The sequence below is a fragment of the Colletotrichum siamense genome (genome assembly GCF_013390195.1).
Source record: "Colletotrichum siamense strain Cg363 chromosome Unknown KSG_Cg363_contig10, whole genome shotgun sequence".
In the NCBI taxonomy this organism is placed as follows: Eukaryota; Fungi; Ascomycota; class Sordariomycetes; order Glomerellales; family Glomerellaceae; genus Colletotrichum; species Colletotrichum siamense.
Window position 1 is genome coordinate 3,731,977 of NW_023501023.1, and position 15,391 is coordinate 3,747,367.

At 52.3% G+C, this 15,391-nt stretch overlaps 4 protein-coding genes across 4 annotated transcripts; 2 read left to right on the forward strand and 2 right to left on the reverse strand.

Moving 5' to 3' along the window:
* Positions 1–598: 598 nt before the first annotated feature.
* catD-0 (3-oxoadipate enol-lactonase 2) lies at positions 599–1,459 on the reverse strand (the record flags this gene model as incomplete). The annotated part of the gene is made up of 1 exon (XM_036646759.1): positions 599–1,459. The coding sequence occupies one exon, from the start codon at positions 1,457–1,459 to the stop codon at positions 599–601; it is 861 nt and encodes a 286-aa protein (XP_036488716.1).
* Positions 1,460–2,313: 854 nt separating this feature from the next.
* spt3-0 (SAGA complex subunit spt3) lies at positions 2,314–3,468 on the reverse strand (the record flags this gene model as incomplete). Its single annotated transcript, XM_036646760.1, has 3 exons — positions 2,314–2,319; positions 2,366–3,148; positions 3,436–3,468. 3 exons carry the CDS (start codon positions 3,466–3,468, stop codon positions 2,314–2,316), a joined length of 822 nt encoding a protein of 273 aa, XP_036488782.1.
* Positions 3,469–4,942: 1,474 nt separating this feature from the next.
* On the forward strand, positions 4,943–12,215 carry cefD1 (Isopenicillin N epimerase component 1; the record flags this gene model as incomplete). Its single annotated transcript, XM_036646761.1, has 12 exons — positions 4,943–5,037; positions 5,103–5,714; positions 5,777–6,831; positions 6,888–7,051; positions 7,952–8,417; positions 9,994–10,119; positions 10,172–10,614; positions 10,848–10,904; positions 10,959–11,006; positions 11,056–11,669; positions 11,724–11,921; positions 11,972–12,215. The coding sequence occupies 12 exons, from the start codon at positions 4,943–4,945 to the stop codon at positions 12,213–12,215; spliced, it is 4,122 nt and encodes a 1,373-aa protein (XP_036488416.1).
* A 550-nt stretch (positions 12,216–12,765) lies between these two features.
* MNN2 (Alpha-1,2-mannosyltransferase MNN2) lies at positions 12,766–14,340 on the forward strand (the record flags this gene model as incomplete). The annotated part of the gene is made up of 1 exon (XM_036646762.1): positions 12,766–14,340. The coding sequence occupies one exon, from the start codon at positions 12,766–12,768 to the stop codon at positions 14,338–14,340; it is 1,575 nt and encodes a 524-aa protein (XP_036488717.1).
* Positions 14,341–15,391: the final 1,051 nt, after the last annotated feature.

A 15,391-nucleotide genomic window follows, 5' to 3' on the forward strand; every position in this document is an offset into this window, starting at 1 on the left:
GTGGCCGGGGAAAGGGGGAAACGAGGTCAAAGATGTTCTATCGCATGCTTGAGCCTTTGTCCGCACGGGTGGTGGTGGTGCTGTGCGTTGTGTATGGTGCGTGTGGTGTGTGTGATGTGGTGGTGGGAAAGGTGGATGGCCGACGGGGACGGTGATGGTTGTCGGGCGGTTGCTGTGGGAGCAAATGAAATGGGCGATCAGCACAAGCAGCCAGCACTGGCACCAGCAGTGACTGTGAATTGACGGGGAACCAGCAGCGGCGGCTGGGCTGGGGGACGGGGGAAAATCCACGGAAAAAAGAGGCTGGCGGTGGACGTGAGTGGGTGCTCCAAGCCGAAGCTAAGCCTAAAGCGGAGCTCCGGCGAGTCTCGGTGAGGAGCATTGGCCAAGTCTGGGTACCGGGATCATGTCATTGGCTCCTTCACCGACAGGCGAGTTGTGCTTCTTTGTCTTTGTATTCTGTGCTAATTGTGCTAACCATCTCACCGAAGCCCCCAGAGGCTGGGAACAGGAAGCTGATTGCAGTCCGTCGCGACCTCCAACCTCCAGATGCCACAATAGTCATGATAGTAATGATACATACACTCGCTAGTCTCGACTAAGCCTTGAGGTATCCGAGAATAATCTCCTTGAACTGGTCGTAACCATCAACGAAGGGGACGTGACCCGCGTTCCTGATCACCTTGAGCTCAATCTTGTTGTCCTTGCCCGCCGCTCGGAATCCCTCCTCCACCTTCTGCCGCATCTCCTTCATGGCCTCGGGCAGGTTGGCGTCCTTGTCGCCAACAACCAGCAGCGCCTCGTCAACACCGGCTCCCACCTTGCCAAACAGCGGCCGGATGTCGAAGCTGTCGCTCCGCAGCGCGTGACAGCACGTCGCAAACCCGTCCACGCTGGTCTGGTTCATGATGGCGCGCACCCGGTCCGCCTCGTCGGGGTTTGCCTTGACCCATTCCTGGCCGAACCACCGGTCTATCGTGCCCTCAACCTGTTCCTGCATGTTGCCGGCCTCCCGCGCCTGCTGGGCCCGCGGTGCGAACAGATCGTCCACACCAGCGTTCTTGGGGGATGCCGCGATGGTGTCGCAGATGGCCACCTTGTGCACGATGCCGGGGTACTTGTTCACAAAGTAGAAGCTGGTCGCGGCGCCCATTGAGACTCCAATCCAGGCGAAGACCTTCTCAATCTTGAGAGACTGCAGCAGGTGGTACACATCATCGGCAATTGACTCAAATGTCGTGTCGAGGTTCTTGGGAGCTGACGACTGGCCGTGGCCCGGCTGGTCAAAGCGAAGCGTACGGAAGCCGTTCTCTGCGAGGAACTTGGCGACGTGGTCCCAGACCCGGAATGGCGCCGACAGCGAGTTCGCCAGCAGCACGAGCGGCTCGTCACCTTGGCTGGAAAGGTGATACGAGAGAATTCGCCCGTCGGGAAGGTTGACTTGCTGCGTGGTGACCATCGTGATGTGTTCTTCGTTTATCGGATGCCGGCTTCCGGGTGGTCAAGTTGAATTCCTTCAACTGGTTTTGGGGACTCTTAAGTACCAATGAGCGGACAAAGGGTCGAAACGATGAAAGGCGGTAAGTTTCACGAGGGTTCAGACGTTTGTAGTTGATGAATGGGAAGAAGTTGCAACTTGAATGGCCTTTAAGACCTTCACGTCATTCGTCATGTGACGTCGCGGGGTCAAGCTCCGGTCATTGGCGATGGCAGGAGCTTAGGAACTTCCGAACGTGGTGGGGGAGGAGCTCCCGTCCCTGCACCAACTGCAGCAGTTACACAGCTTCCTGGATGACACCCCTTGGTAGAAGCGAACGCCTGCCAGTGTATCAAATCAAACAGTCATTCGGGAAGGTAATGCAATTACTGCATCGTCTTCGGATACAATTCCCAAGTCTTGTCTTGGGCAACAGACTGCTGCGCAAGCATGATATGAGAGGGAGCTTCCAGGAAGGGAAGGTGGGGTACAGGCGCACGGCCTCCATATACACATCTTGCATCACTCCAGTCATCAAACTCAATTGGTCAAGGTGCCAGAGTGGTTAATGGGCTGCCCTGCTATCAGTTCTCTGATGTCAGTTTAGGCAGTGGCTTCGGTCGCGCAGGTTCGAATCCTGTCCTTGACGTTCTCTTTTACATTTTTGCATGGTCTGTCTTCTTCGTAGATCGTTTTTTTTTTTGCTCAAGTACTCTTTTGCTTTTCTTTTAGTATGCTTTGAGTGACCTTGGAAGATATGTTAGGAAATCAGGGGAGAACTTCTGTCACCCGCATATTCATGTAGACTATTGAAGGAATGCAAACCCCAAACCCCATTAAAGCTGCAGTCATGTTAGCAGGCCCTCAGTTCAGAAAGTCCGCACCTACCAGCTTCAGTCCAGATTTCCACGCAAGTCTTGTCCCATTCAACAACGCTCGACTCTTCTTCGGCCGTCCTTGCAACCTTTGAAAAGCCATCCTCACATGTCTCAACTCAACCGGCTTTCTCGCCCCTTCAAGTTCCGAAAACAAGCCCCTTTGCCGCTTCTGCACTCTCTCGGCACCGACTTGGCCATCGAGATACGCTAGCTCCTGGGCCTGCACCTTCAACGCCTCGGCTGTAAGGCTTTGCACCATCTCGGAAGTCAAGAAGCCCAGGATATCCATGACATCGTCGTTAGGCTTGTTCTCCGCGATGACCCCCAGCCCACACCAGTCCCTGAAGCGCTTGGCCTTGCGGTAGGTAAGCGATGCGTGGCGGTACTCGGACCAAGTGGCATACTCGGCGACGGTCATGTCCCTCGTCCGCTCGTCGTTCTTGCGCAACTTCTCCAGTGCGGCCTCACTGCTGGTGATGTCGGTGATGTCCTCCGGCGCCTCTGCGACCTGCTCGGAGAAGAACGAAGACACATCCCACGGAAGGGAGACGGTGGGGAACTTGCCTTTGGCTGCGGGGGTCTCTTCAGTAGGCGCGGCTTCTTCCATGTCTGCTTCATCGACGAAGCCCTCCTTGTCGTCCGAATCTTTGACGGTCTTGCGGATGGCTTTCCAGGTGAGAAAGGTGCGCAGACGTTCTACGCGGGCGGTGTCGTGGCGGAACTGAAAGATAAGGTCGTTGTTGGAGAACACGCGGGAGCCGCGACGGCTGGCAAGATCGTTTGCGGTCTTCAGCTGTGAAGCTGTTAGGTGTGAATAGGGGTTGGGCGGGATCGCGGTACCATGTGGACGACTTGATCGAGGATTATATCTTCGATGAGTTTGATGGTTTGGATTGACAAATCTTGAGTTTCTCCGGCGATGTACATCATCTAGAGACAAACCAGATGAGTCGAGACACGATGAAAGATGGCCAAGCTGATAGACTATCAGGGAAAGAGACGGATTGTTGTGCAAGTGAAAGTCAGGAAATAGTATGAAAAGGTGAATACCGTATGACAAAATGATTTCAATCGGCTTACCTGCTGGATTTCTTGCTTGAATTTGGCCTCCATCATGAAAGCCTAAAAAAGGGCAGCAATGAGAGAGGGCCGAGCAGATCTTCACAAACGACGAACAAAACAATGACTGAATTAAAATTGCCTCAAGATATAAATCATCTGCAGTATATTAGAATCATCGCAACACCTCCTGTTACTGTAAAATCCATGTTGGGCATTTTATGCGAGTGTTTTACTGCGTATAAGTGCGAGAGAGTTTAGTTGCACTGTACAAGCTGAGGGTGCTTGGAGCTGTAGGGGAATGGGGGGAGCTGGAGAGGAAATTCGTAGACCAAAGGGCGCGGGGACAGACCTACTTCGATAAAACCCAACGGCAGAAGCTCGGCCCAGCTGGGAGTGCAACCCCTGCCCAGATGCTCTGATCGATGATTGGTACTCTTCAACTTCTTTTCCCCACCTCTTTGCTCGCACGGTGCCTACCTAGCTTCACTACGCTTTGCTGGCTCTCTCTCTCCCTCCGCTCATTCGAACCTGTTAAATGACATATGAGAACTGCTTTACATGACATCTGGCTGTGCGACGTTTGCCTTTTTTGACTATAATGCGGGTGATTTTGACTGAGATCATAGCCTTGACCAGTAGTTATTGTGCTCTTCGTCAGCTGAGAACTGCAACTAGCCAGCCCACACCGAACGCAAAGCTGCCGATAGCCAAAATCTGGGAATGCCTCACGTTCGCGTGATGAGCTTCCAGAACGCATTTGTTTCGGGGGCAACTTTTGAAGTCTCTCTTGGGCCCATCACGAGTGACGCTTGTCCGCGCATCTGCCTGAACAAGGAGCCTGATTCCCCTCGGCTAACCTGCGCGGTCTTTTGATGCGGACACCCCTGTTTGTTAACACATCTACACGCCTACACACCTGCACACCTTGAAGTAATATTACTGGCTACATGCAGGGTCTTTTCCATCCCTCCTGTCGACTCTGGACCAGTTGGAAATGGGTCTTTTTCTCATTCAAGTCTCCACCCCGACGTAGAGGTTGGTCCTTTCGGACGCTGTGGGGCGCCAACTGGCATCCCAAGTTGCCTCATCTCGCCTTCTGAGGTGGCTTGGTTGGTATCTTGTCAATTTGATTTGAACCCTCAGGGGCCTCACAACTTAAAGAAGTCGCACTCTTCAATCATGCTTCGATCATACGGGCTCGACTTCTCGTCGACAGTGTGTGTCATCGTCAAGCCGTCTCGGCCTGTGTAGCCAGCCTTGTCAATCTCCACCATTCATCATCTCAGTGGCAATGCCGCTCACAGAAGGTTACGACGAGGGGGGCTCTCCTCTTTCAATTTTGGGCATGGCAAAGCGCATGAGCTCTCGATTCCGCTCAACCTCACCACCGCTAGCGAACTCCGTCTCAAATGGAGGACCGAATAAGTCACCTCAAGATACAATTGGTTCTTCGAAGGAACCGATTAAGACCTGCGAGGGTCATTTGCCAGCGACTCGCTCCTATTCCGAGGACGAATGGGAGAAAATGAAGAAGGTCATCAAATATCTCTATCTTGACGTAGACATGCCCCTTGAGGACGTTGTCAATATTCTGTCTAGTGAAAATGATTTTCACACCAAGTAGGCTGGGTTCCCTCTTTCGCAACACGAGTTCTGCCACATTCATACTAACACTGAGAACCCAGTGTCAGAATGTGCAAAAGACGATTGCAACGATGGAACTTCACAAAAAACAGCAGCAAGCATAGGAGAAGCACATTCCGTCAGAAGGCCAAGCCGGAGAGGCCCTCAAGCTTGTTGAAGTGGACAGCCCGACGTTTGAAGAATAAAAGAGGGAAGAATCGACAGATTCCAGATCCTAGCACGATGGACACGGATGCTGAGAGCACTATGGATGGTGAGATCGACGACATTTTCGGGTTGGGGAATCTAGACATGGATATTACCTGTGATTGGGACACGGCCGCCCAGGAGCCTGTGAACTTGAACGACGACCCGCCTATCCCAGGCATGTTTCAGCCATCTAACTGCACCGCTGTGTCGTCTGATCCAACATCTACCATACGGCCCTTTCTTCAAAACGAGCTCAATGATGAACATCGAGAGTCAGACAAAATACCTGTAAACGAGATTACTCACAATGCCTCAAACCACGCGAGTTCCGGTGCTGTTGAAGAGCAGGACCTCAACTACACCGTGCCGCTGGCCATGATAACGGAAGCACCGATTCCAAAATATGAAAGATGTTGCCCTTATCGATATGGGGAGAAGAAGTTTCGGTTGATTCAAGAAAGCTCGTGAGTTGAGCGCACCTGCCCACAGTGACTTCATCTCGAGTAAACTACTAACAAACGTCAAGGGATGGCAGATATCAGGGCGACTCTCTTGGATATGGCACCTACATTGCCGAATCCGATGAGAGACTTTGTTCGTCGGCATGTAAATGTAGACAGAATCATTTCCCCTCTGCCTTCGCGTTTGTCGTTGAGCTCACTACCGCCGGCATCAAGGTGGATTTCATGAGTGAATCATTATGGGCCGAAGTCATGCTTGTTTTACCGTGTTTCTTCAGGTCAACCGAGGGCTGTCGAAGCATCGATGGTCGAATTCTCTTCAGAAACAGAAATCAGTTGACAGCGCATCTGGAAAACTTATACGAGACAGAGCGGTTGAATCCGACGTATGCGACGCATACATCGCGGTCCCTAGAACTGGAACTACTCGTGCACGGACTTTTGGAAGACAATCACTACCGCCAATACGATACGGCTGGAAGGGCAGGGCATGATAATAGTGGCTGCTACCCCCTTGACCCTGATGTCCTCTTCAGACCGAGAAATGGCGAAGCTGATCATCTGAAAAAGCTCCGAGCCGAATTCAAAGACCTCCAAGGACATGACCAGCTCGAGTTCAATATTTCCAGGCTTGACGACGCCTTTCGTATGGCCGATCGGAACTTGGATATCCATGAGATGGACTCGGGCAACATGGCCATTCGATATGAGCTCATTGCAGAGGACTCGCTTCCGTCATCCAACGAAGACTCGGAAGCAATGTCTCTCACAAGATGGGAAGAAGATTATCTGTCCTCTCCCGGCACTTTCAGTAACACGTTCAGCAATACCTCCAGAACCACATCCAGCGATGACTCTCTCAGCGATCAAGACCTGATCCAGGGCCCGATATACGAATTGTGCTCCCGAGAACTCAGGACGCGTGAGGAATTCGACGCTTCAAGGGTGACGAATGTGGAGAAGAGACCTCCTGCGACCAAAGGCTCAACCTTGAACCCTGAGATGATCAAGAAATTACTGGAGGGAACATTCAGTGTCAACGACTGGATTATGAGTGCCGTAGCGAACGAGGACATTGGTCTTGTACAATCACTCCTCGAACTCGGAACAGACACAGATGGTAGGACCTCCGGACCATGTGCGAATACTGAAGAAAACTGACGTGATGTATCATAGTTTATTCTGGCGATGGCCGGAATCCTCCAATTTGCATCGCAGCAGAGCTTGGCGACATACAAATCGTGCGGGCGCTAATCGATCGTGGCGCAGCTGTCGACAAGACTGATTCTAAGGGCCGATCTCCGCTGCATATAGCAGCAGCCAAGGGACATCGCGAGATTGTACGACTCATCCTTGACTCTGACTGGCCACAAAACCGGTCTGGTAGTCAAGGATCACTGTTAAACATCGCCTCAACCTGTGGACATCACGAAATAGTTCAGCTTCTGCTCAACCGACGACAGGGGTTCTGCACAACAAGCCCTCATAAAGGCTCGCGGAACCTTGTTTCATTCACGGATGGAGACATGCAAGAAGCGTTGGTCTCAGCAGCGAAAAGTGGGAGTCCAGCAACGGTGCAAGTTCTGCTTGAGCATGGGGCGCGCACCGAGAGGCTCCTGTCTACACCGGGCATTGAATTCCACTCAACACTCATAGGGGCTTCCGAAGAGGGCAACTACGACGTTGTGAATGTACTTCTTCAGACTTCTGTTGATGTAAACAGTGTGGATCATCGAGGTACTGCGCTAAGCGTCGCCATAAGCAATGGACATGACGCAGTCGCTCGTCTGCTACTGATCCAAGCAGGCGGGCAGGTTTTATCGGCCATACGCCACTTGAGATCTTGTGGAAAACGAACATCAATCCAAAGGCTTCTTCGGATCGTGTCACAAGTGCAACGACATCTTCGGCAAGCGAGGAACCCTGCACATGGACCTTTGGTTTCCACGAATATGGATTGTCTTCGAAAACACTTCTACAGCCAGCACAGCTTGATGATAGCAGCATCTTCAATTTCTACAACAAAGTTCAAGGACCTTTCGTGGCAGTTGTCCAATCGTCAAGATGCCTGGGCTGCAGGCATCAAAATGATGCGCAAGCTGTGTCGAGGGGGATCTCCTTCAACTGTTGCAGAAGTAATCCCATTCTTATGTCTATCTCGGTCAATGGTGGACACACTTCAAGAATTGCATCACGGGTCATTCGCGGAAGAGTTCGATGATGACCTTCCGAGGTGGCAGATGATATTCACGACTGGCAACAACGAGCAAGAGTTGGAAGCATACCGGGATGCTGTCTGGTCAATCTGGGGGGTCACATGCGATGCGCTCGGCCTAGACGTTGGCGAAGCTGTACCAAAAGGTTTCCAAGACCTTGCTTCTGCATTGGCTTCTAAGGCAGATTTGCTGTACGGCGACATTTCTCTGGGCGCCGAAAACAAGTTAGTCACGAAGTCAACTAGACGGTCCAAAAATACTCGCCAACTCTCAAATGAACCGTTGGCAGGAAAGAATAACGAGACGATTGTTTCGGAGAACAATATCGAAAGCTTCCTGCTTCAGGAGAAATCAATCGCACGTCAATTAGGTCGGCCTCCGGACCGGACTCTAGCGGAAGAGATCAGAACAGATGCGACCATCATCGAACCGCCGGCAACCCTTTTGATTGCCGGAACGATCTTTGCAATCTTCATCGTTTTCATGCAAGGTATGTGAATCAGTGACCGGATGCGCGAGGGAAAGCGATATGAGTGTCAACTAACACAAAAACTGACAGTGATTTCGAAGGTGTCGAAACTCTCTGTATCGCTGCGTGTGGCATTTCCAAGTATCAATACCTTAACTCGCAGGTACGAGCTCTTGCAGAGTGAACTAGTGAGAGGTCACAGTCTGGTACATGTCGAGGGCATAAATGGAAACAATTATTGTGTAATTTGAAGACTGATTATGGCTTGGAAGGAAGTTGCTAGGCATTCGACGGACTTGGTGTTTGTTAGTTTGAGGTTGAGAGATTGCTTGAATCACCAGGGAATTGACTGGAAAGGGAGCGTAATCAATTTCTTCTTTCTTTCTGACTTTGGCATTCAAGTATGGCTGAAATGTAGTGAAAAGGCGCAGTAAAACATTACTGTGGCCTTCTGGTATACTTATCTGCAGCAGATTCCATGTTGACTGTCGGCACGTCCTGCTAGCTTTGCTGACGGCACAGTGGGGCCAAATCCGGGCCGCCGACGCCGGGTAGCGGAGGCTGACGCCGAGCATCTTCGGAATCAAAATAGTGCCTACGGAATGGTCGAAATAGTAATCCAAGAGCAGTGTCCGGAAATTCGGCCCTCCCACGTCCGATTGCTTCGTTCTCGCGACGTTCCAGAAGCTGAATCCCTGAAAGCTCAGACGTCGGACGAGACCAGCCTCCCCCCAATCAAAGCACCTAAAACACGAGACTAACTGATCTTCCGCCACTTCCCGTCTCGCGAATGCGCGCAAAGGCAGGGTGCCGGACCTCTTCTACCCTCGGCAACGAACGGAGCAAGTTCGCAGAGAAGAAAGTTACTTGGCCCCAGGCCAATCATGCCTCGGCGCTGCACCCCCGCGCTTTACTCCAACATTGGCTGCTTCCCGCTAGTCGAGGCCGGGGGTTGTTGTGGGCCAAGGTGGGTGAGTTGGTGGACACAAACCGTCGTTGTGTTACATTCTCGCTTCGCCTTCGCGAGGAGGCCATTTGCCGGTCGTCTTTTCCGGTGTTGGAGCTTGGGAGCTTGGGGACATGGAGCACGGCAAATAATCGCTAACAATGGGGATCCCAAACACGGCGAACCCGGTTGTTTTCCACTGACTGCCCAATGATACTCGCGACTCTTGCGAGCTCCACGGCAAGCTGGCGGGGTTTTTGATCTCTCCGTCCCCCACGTTTCACAGGGATCCAGCTCCAAGAGTCGGCCCTGGGCAGCAGTCGAGGACACTTTTTACCGTTCGGCTCGACGTCACGAATGCCTACCTCGTTCCGAGAGATCCCCTCAATCTTCTCGCCCTCAACTTTGTAAAATCCCAGACACCATACACCACGCGTTTGGCGTTCACCGGTGTGCGATTCCGAGTCTCCAAATAGACAGATAATCTTGTTAGACAGAGCTTTCAGACTCCATCTTAAGATATGGCGCTCGGTGAGATTCCCCGCCATCACCAGCCTCCAACTTGGTGGTGAAAACCTTCCGTCGCGTTCAGTCAATCACGACCTCGGATTTTACCACGAACATTGAATCAATATGTTAACACCGGAACAGCAGCGGCAGCCGCGGTAGCTGGAGGCGTGGCCTCTTCTTTGTATCTTGACGCGAAATACCATCTCTCGAAGGATATTAATTCACTCCGAGGCCGCCGAACAGTCGTCAGCGCAATTGAAAACGCTGGTAAGTTACAAGTCTATCTCACAGACGAGCAGTAGCCTTACGGATATATCAGTCAAGACCGATCGCGTTTCTCCCTACTACATCTTCGAACAAGCAGTCCAAAAGCATCCCTACGATGAGGCCATCTGGACGAGAAATGGAAGCGTCTCGTGGAAGACCACCTACGATCGTGTCAACCAATATGCTCAACTATTCCTCTCTTATGGCGTCAAGCCCGGACAATTCGTCGCTTTCTTCATGCAGAACTCTCCCGACTTTGCCTTCGCCTGGGTAGGACTGCTCGCTATCGGTGCCGCACCGGCCATGATCAACTACAACCTCACCGGCAAGGCTCTTCTCGGCTGTATTGAGATCAGCACGGCGAAACTTGTCCTTGTGGACGGATCAGCGGAGGTCGCGGCGAAGTACCAGGACGTAAACACCGAGCTCGACATGAAGGGGATCAAGCTTATCAACTTGGCCGAGGAGAAGCCGAGGGTCTATCAAATGGATCCGGTACGGCCGCATGATAATCTCCGGAAGGGAATGATGCCGGGTGACGCGATGGCTCTCTTCTATACCAGGTAAATACTACGATGACTCTCAGTGACTTTGACTAATAGATGCAGCGGAACGACTGGTCTGCCTAAAGCTGTGCTGTTCCCTGCGGCCGCCGCGGCAAGCTTATCACTACAGGCAAGTCCCAGTATGACTGGCATTGCTTGGTTTTGGGGACCTAATTAGATCAGAATGACTTGGGATTCCATCCGACTGCTGGTAACAGCGAACGATGCTACATTTGCATGGTATGTTATCGTTCACGGCTCCTGTTTCGGGATACCTCTGACCATCGCCAACAGCCATACTATCATGGGACCGGCGGCATCACGATGATGTCACAGATACTTGTGAGAAACCTCCCCATCCTTTGAAAACCTCTTTCTTACCACCACGCAGTCGGGATCCACGGTTTGTATGGCTCCAAAGTTCAGTGTATCGACATTCTGGGACGACATTCGTGACTCAAATGCGACCTGGTTCGTCTACGTCGGCGAAACGCTGCGATACCTCCTCGCCGCGCCGCCTTCCCCGCGGGATAAAGAACACAACGTCCATGCCGTCTTCGGAAACGGCTGTCGTCCAGATGTATGGAGACGATTCCAAGAACGATTTGGTGTTGACACTGTTTGCGAGTTCTACAACAGTACTGAGGGTGCCTTGGGGCTGCGCAACCTTTCACGAGGAGATTTCTTTGCCAACGCTGTTGGCCACCACGGCTTGCTACTTCGACTCAAGTACAGAAACATGTATGTTCCTGTCGCCATTGATACGGAGACTGGTGAAGTCCAAAGAGATCCTAAGACAGGGCTGGCGATCCGGATGTCTTATGAGACTGGCGGAGAAATATTGGTAGAACACCCAGGTGAGAGGGCGTTTCCAGGTTATTTCAACAATCCCGATGCAACGGACAAGAAGTACGTGAGGGATGTCTTGAAGAAGGGGGACATCTTCTATCGCACTGGTGATTCTCTGAGACGGGATGCTGATGGCAGATGGTTCTTCTTGGATCGGTGAGTTCCTTTCCTGATGCGGTCGATGGACATAACCTGACATGATTTGAAAAGACTCGGGGACACCTACCGGTGGAAGGGTGAGAACGTGTCTACAGCTGAAGTGTCGGAAGTGCTCGGAGAATACCCCGGTGTGAATGAAGCAGTTGTTTACGGTGTTTCCCTCCCTGGCCACGATGGAAAAGCTGGCGCGGCAGCTCTGGATATCGCTCCAGACAAGAAGGCGTCCTTCAACTTCGCTGACTTCCTGAGGTACGTATCTCATCCCAAGACCCTTGCTTCTTTGACTCTAAGACTTGTAGGTACTCGCGATCCCGGTTGCCACGATATGCCGTGCCCATTTTCGTTAGGCTATTGAATGCAAGCCAAGCCAGCCACAACAACAAGCAGAACAAGGTGCCATTGAAGAACCAAGGCGTTGACCCGAGCAAAATCGAGGGTGGAGATCAGCTTTTATGGATTGAGAAGCACGGCAAGGGGAACACCTACGTTCCATTTACGCAGGACGACTGGGACAACCTTGGGCAGGGCCGAGCGAAGCTGTAGATGGGCGAAGTTCTCATTCCTTACAGATACTTATTCTACTGGACATTTGACTTTGATTACTTCAATGAGCACGTGTGAAGTCTTCAGGATCTTCCTACGACTGATGCAGTGATACCGCCTCGGCCGCTAGCGACCATCCTTGGCCGAATCATACACCGCTTCACCTGCATTCCCGCGACATGCGGGGGCGGGATGACGGAGATGACGCCCAGGACCCGGCCAATGAGCGTGCTGTGATGATAATCTGCTGAGAACCAAGCTTCTGACGGCGCCATCAAGGATACGACGAACCCCGCACGACGCAATCACGCACCAGGGGATTGCGCACGCGGGGGAACACCCCTGTACGCTTCACATGGAGATCAGCGCATATGGGATGGCTGGGACCGAGGCGAGCAATTGAGCTGGTCAAGATGATCAGTCACACCTAAGGGCCTTGGTTTCTTGTTGGAGCCAGAGATTCAAATGAGGGCGATGCCCAGGTTCGCTGCGAGCCGATTCCCGACTTGATTCTCTCGTGTTTTTGCCCGGGGCACCAGCCGTCGCAGAAATGGCAGGAATCAAGCGGACGCGCATCATTTTCGCACTCTTCATCACTTGTGTGCTCATTCTGCTTTTCAGGAGCGGGAAAAACGCGAGGCCAGAATCAGAGCCAGCACAATGGATGGATTTCCCGCCGCCCGAAAATCCCTCGACGGACTCACCTCCCAAGATCGATGTACCTCCCGACCATGTTGAAATCCCGATGATCAACGACGCCCTCAATGGACAGCCCCCAACACAGCCAGTACAACTCGTTCCCGATGCGCACAAGTTAGCGACGGCGGATGAGTTTCTTCCACATTTTGCGGCAGTCATTCAAGAGAAGGGAATCTCTCAGCGAGAAGCCCGCGCAACATGCACGTGGCCAGCGGACGTGTTTGTCGACTTTCAATTCTCCGATACGCTGGAGTGGGTTCTCGAGGACCGGCCAGTGTTGGAGATAGAGCTGCGCCGACGCGAGTGGCACGACTTTGTTCAGAAGGGCATGATACCATACACGACCGTAAAGGATCGGTTTCTGGGAAGAGGTTTGGTCATTGTTGCTGGCAATGCGGACACGATCATGCGCGTCAAGGTGATCCTTCGACAGCTGAATAGACTGGGGTCAACTATTCCTATCGAGATTCAGTACTGGGACACAGAAATGGACATTGGCGCAATGGCAGAACTCAATGCGCTGTACACCCCGATCTACTACAACGACCTGTCGAAGCCGCATAACATTATCCACATCAAGAAGGACGGATATTTTGGAATCAACTACCAGCTGAAGACGGCAGCTTTGCTAAATTCTCGGTGGGCTGAGCCGATCCTGCTAGATTCAGACAACATTCCCATTCTGGACCCAGCGACCCTGTACGATTCGATTCAATATCAAGAGTACCATTCCGTATTCTGGCCAGACATCGCACGTACACGGCCCCAGAATCCTGTTTGGGCTATCTTCAACACACCTTGCCGGATGGCCGAATACGAGCAAGAAAGCGGGCAGCTATTGGTCGACAAAACGCGATTCTGGTATCATCTCCAACTAGCGTCATGGCTGAACAACGATCAGGGGAAGTACTATAACGAGATTCTGCTGGGCGACAAGGATATGTTCCGCTTCGCATGGCATGCCCTAAAAACAAACTTTGGGAAGCCCAAGAAGTGGGTTACGAGCGTTGGCACGGAAAACGATGGGTTTTACTGCGGTCATTCGTTCGCGCAGCATCATCCGGATGACGGGAGAGTGGCGTTTCTGCACGGCGGACTAGTGAAGACAGTGTCTCTGGAGGTGATGAGGTGGAATCGCGATGTTAAGGGAGGCTATCTTCGACACTACAAGAGGTCGCCGAGCGAAGAGAGTCCAGGGGTGAACATTAACGTCGCCATAAAGTTCGACGGAGCGGCTTACATGCCTGACCATTCCAACAAGTTCGAGGCCGCCCAGTGTACCGACATGTTCGACGTCCAGGCGCGAGACCTGAACGAGATCCTCCCCGGATTCGAGCAAACCTTCCGGGAGATAGGAGGATACTGGCAGCTGGACCAAGAGGACACGGGAAACTTTGGTCAAACCAATCCTTTCCCAGCCGGGTGAAGCTCGCGTGGAAAGATGCGGATAGCATGATATTCACCAGGATGACATCCGTTGCCAAGAATGGCATCGAGGAGGAACCGGGTGAGATTAACCCCCCTGACGATCCTCCGCGGGCCGACCAGAGGGAGCTAGGCGCCAAGCACGAGCAAAGGACGGGAGGTCAAAGACACGCGAAACAGACAAAGGCGGGCTAGCGCCGTGGCCGTATTGTCTTTGATGGTCAGAGACTTGGCCCCCCTCGACCGAGGTCCGTTGTGCGGAATCTTAAAAGAAGACTCGGGGCTAGAAAACTGTGCATTGAAGCTTAATTTCTCAGCCCTGGGGTGTCCGACCAGTCTGAGCCGGCGGAATGTCAGCAACGCTCCCTTCAGCTGGAGGCGAACCTTGGTGTTGACAAGTTAAGGCGCCGATCAGGGTCGTGGATTGTCAGAAGTCTTGGCATGACATTTGTGGAAAATAAACTGCCACAAGGCTGATGAGAGACATTGTGAAATCAAGCCATCGGTCTTGGTCAAAGGAATTTGGCACGTTGTGTTGGCGGGAGTTGAGTTGGAGAACGGGTTGGCTGTTAAGAGCAGGGAAAGAAGAATCGCGTGTCTCAGTCGGGTCGAATGAGTCAAGTCTTCCATGGCAACAACATACGGACATCCACCTGAGAGGATTACGCAGTAAGCAGCACTGAATCGCACAAGAGGAAGACTCTCCTGCAAGATGGATCCTCTTACTACTGCAGCTTGAAAATAAAAACCGTGTTATTGGGCGACCCAATCCATCGGCTTCTCATCCGAGCGTTAAAAAAGTTCGTTCACATTCCAAGACACAAGACACCAGCAAGACCAGAAAACTAAAGACAAGCATCGGACGACAAAAAACGGCCATCGACCCTGGGGAAGCATGTTCGGGCCAGTGACGTTCGTGTTCCCTTTTCTTAGCACATCTGAGCTAATGTTTCAGGGCAACTCGCAGGCCAAGCCGCACCGTTAGGGTGCTAACTGCAACATCGGATTAGCGGCTGAATCCCGCCTGCAACGCTAAAACAATGGCTCCCTCT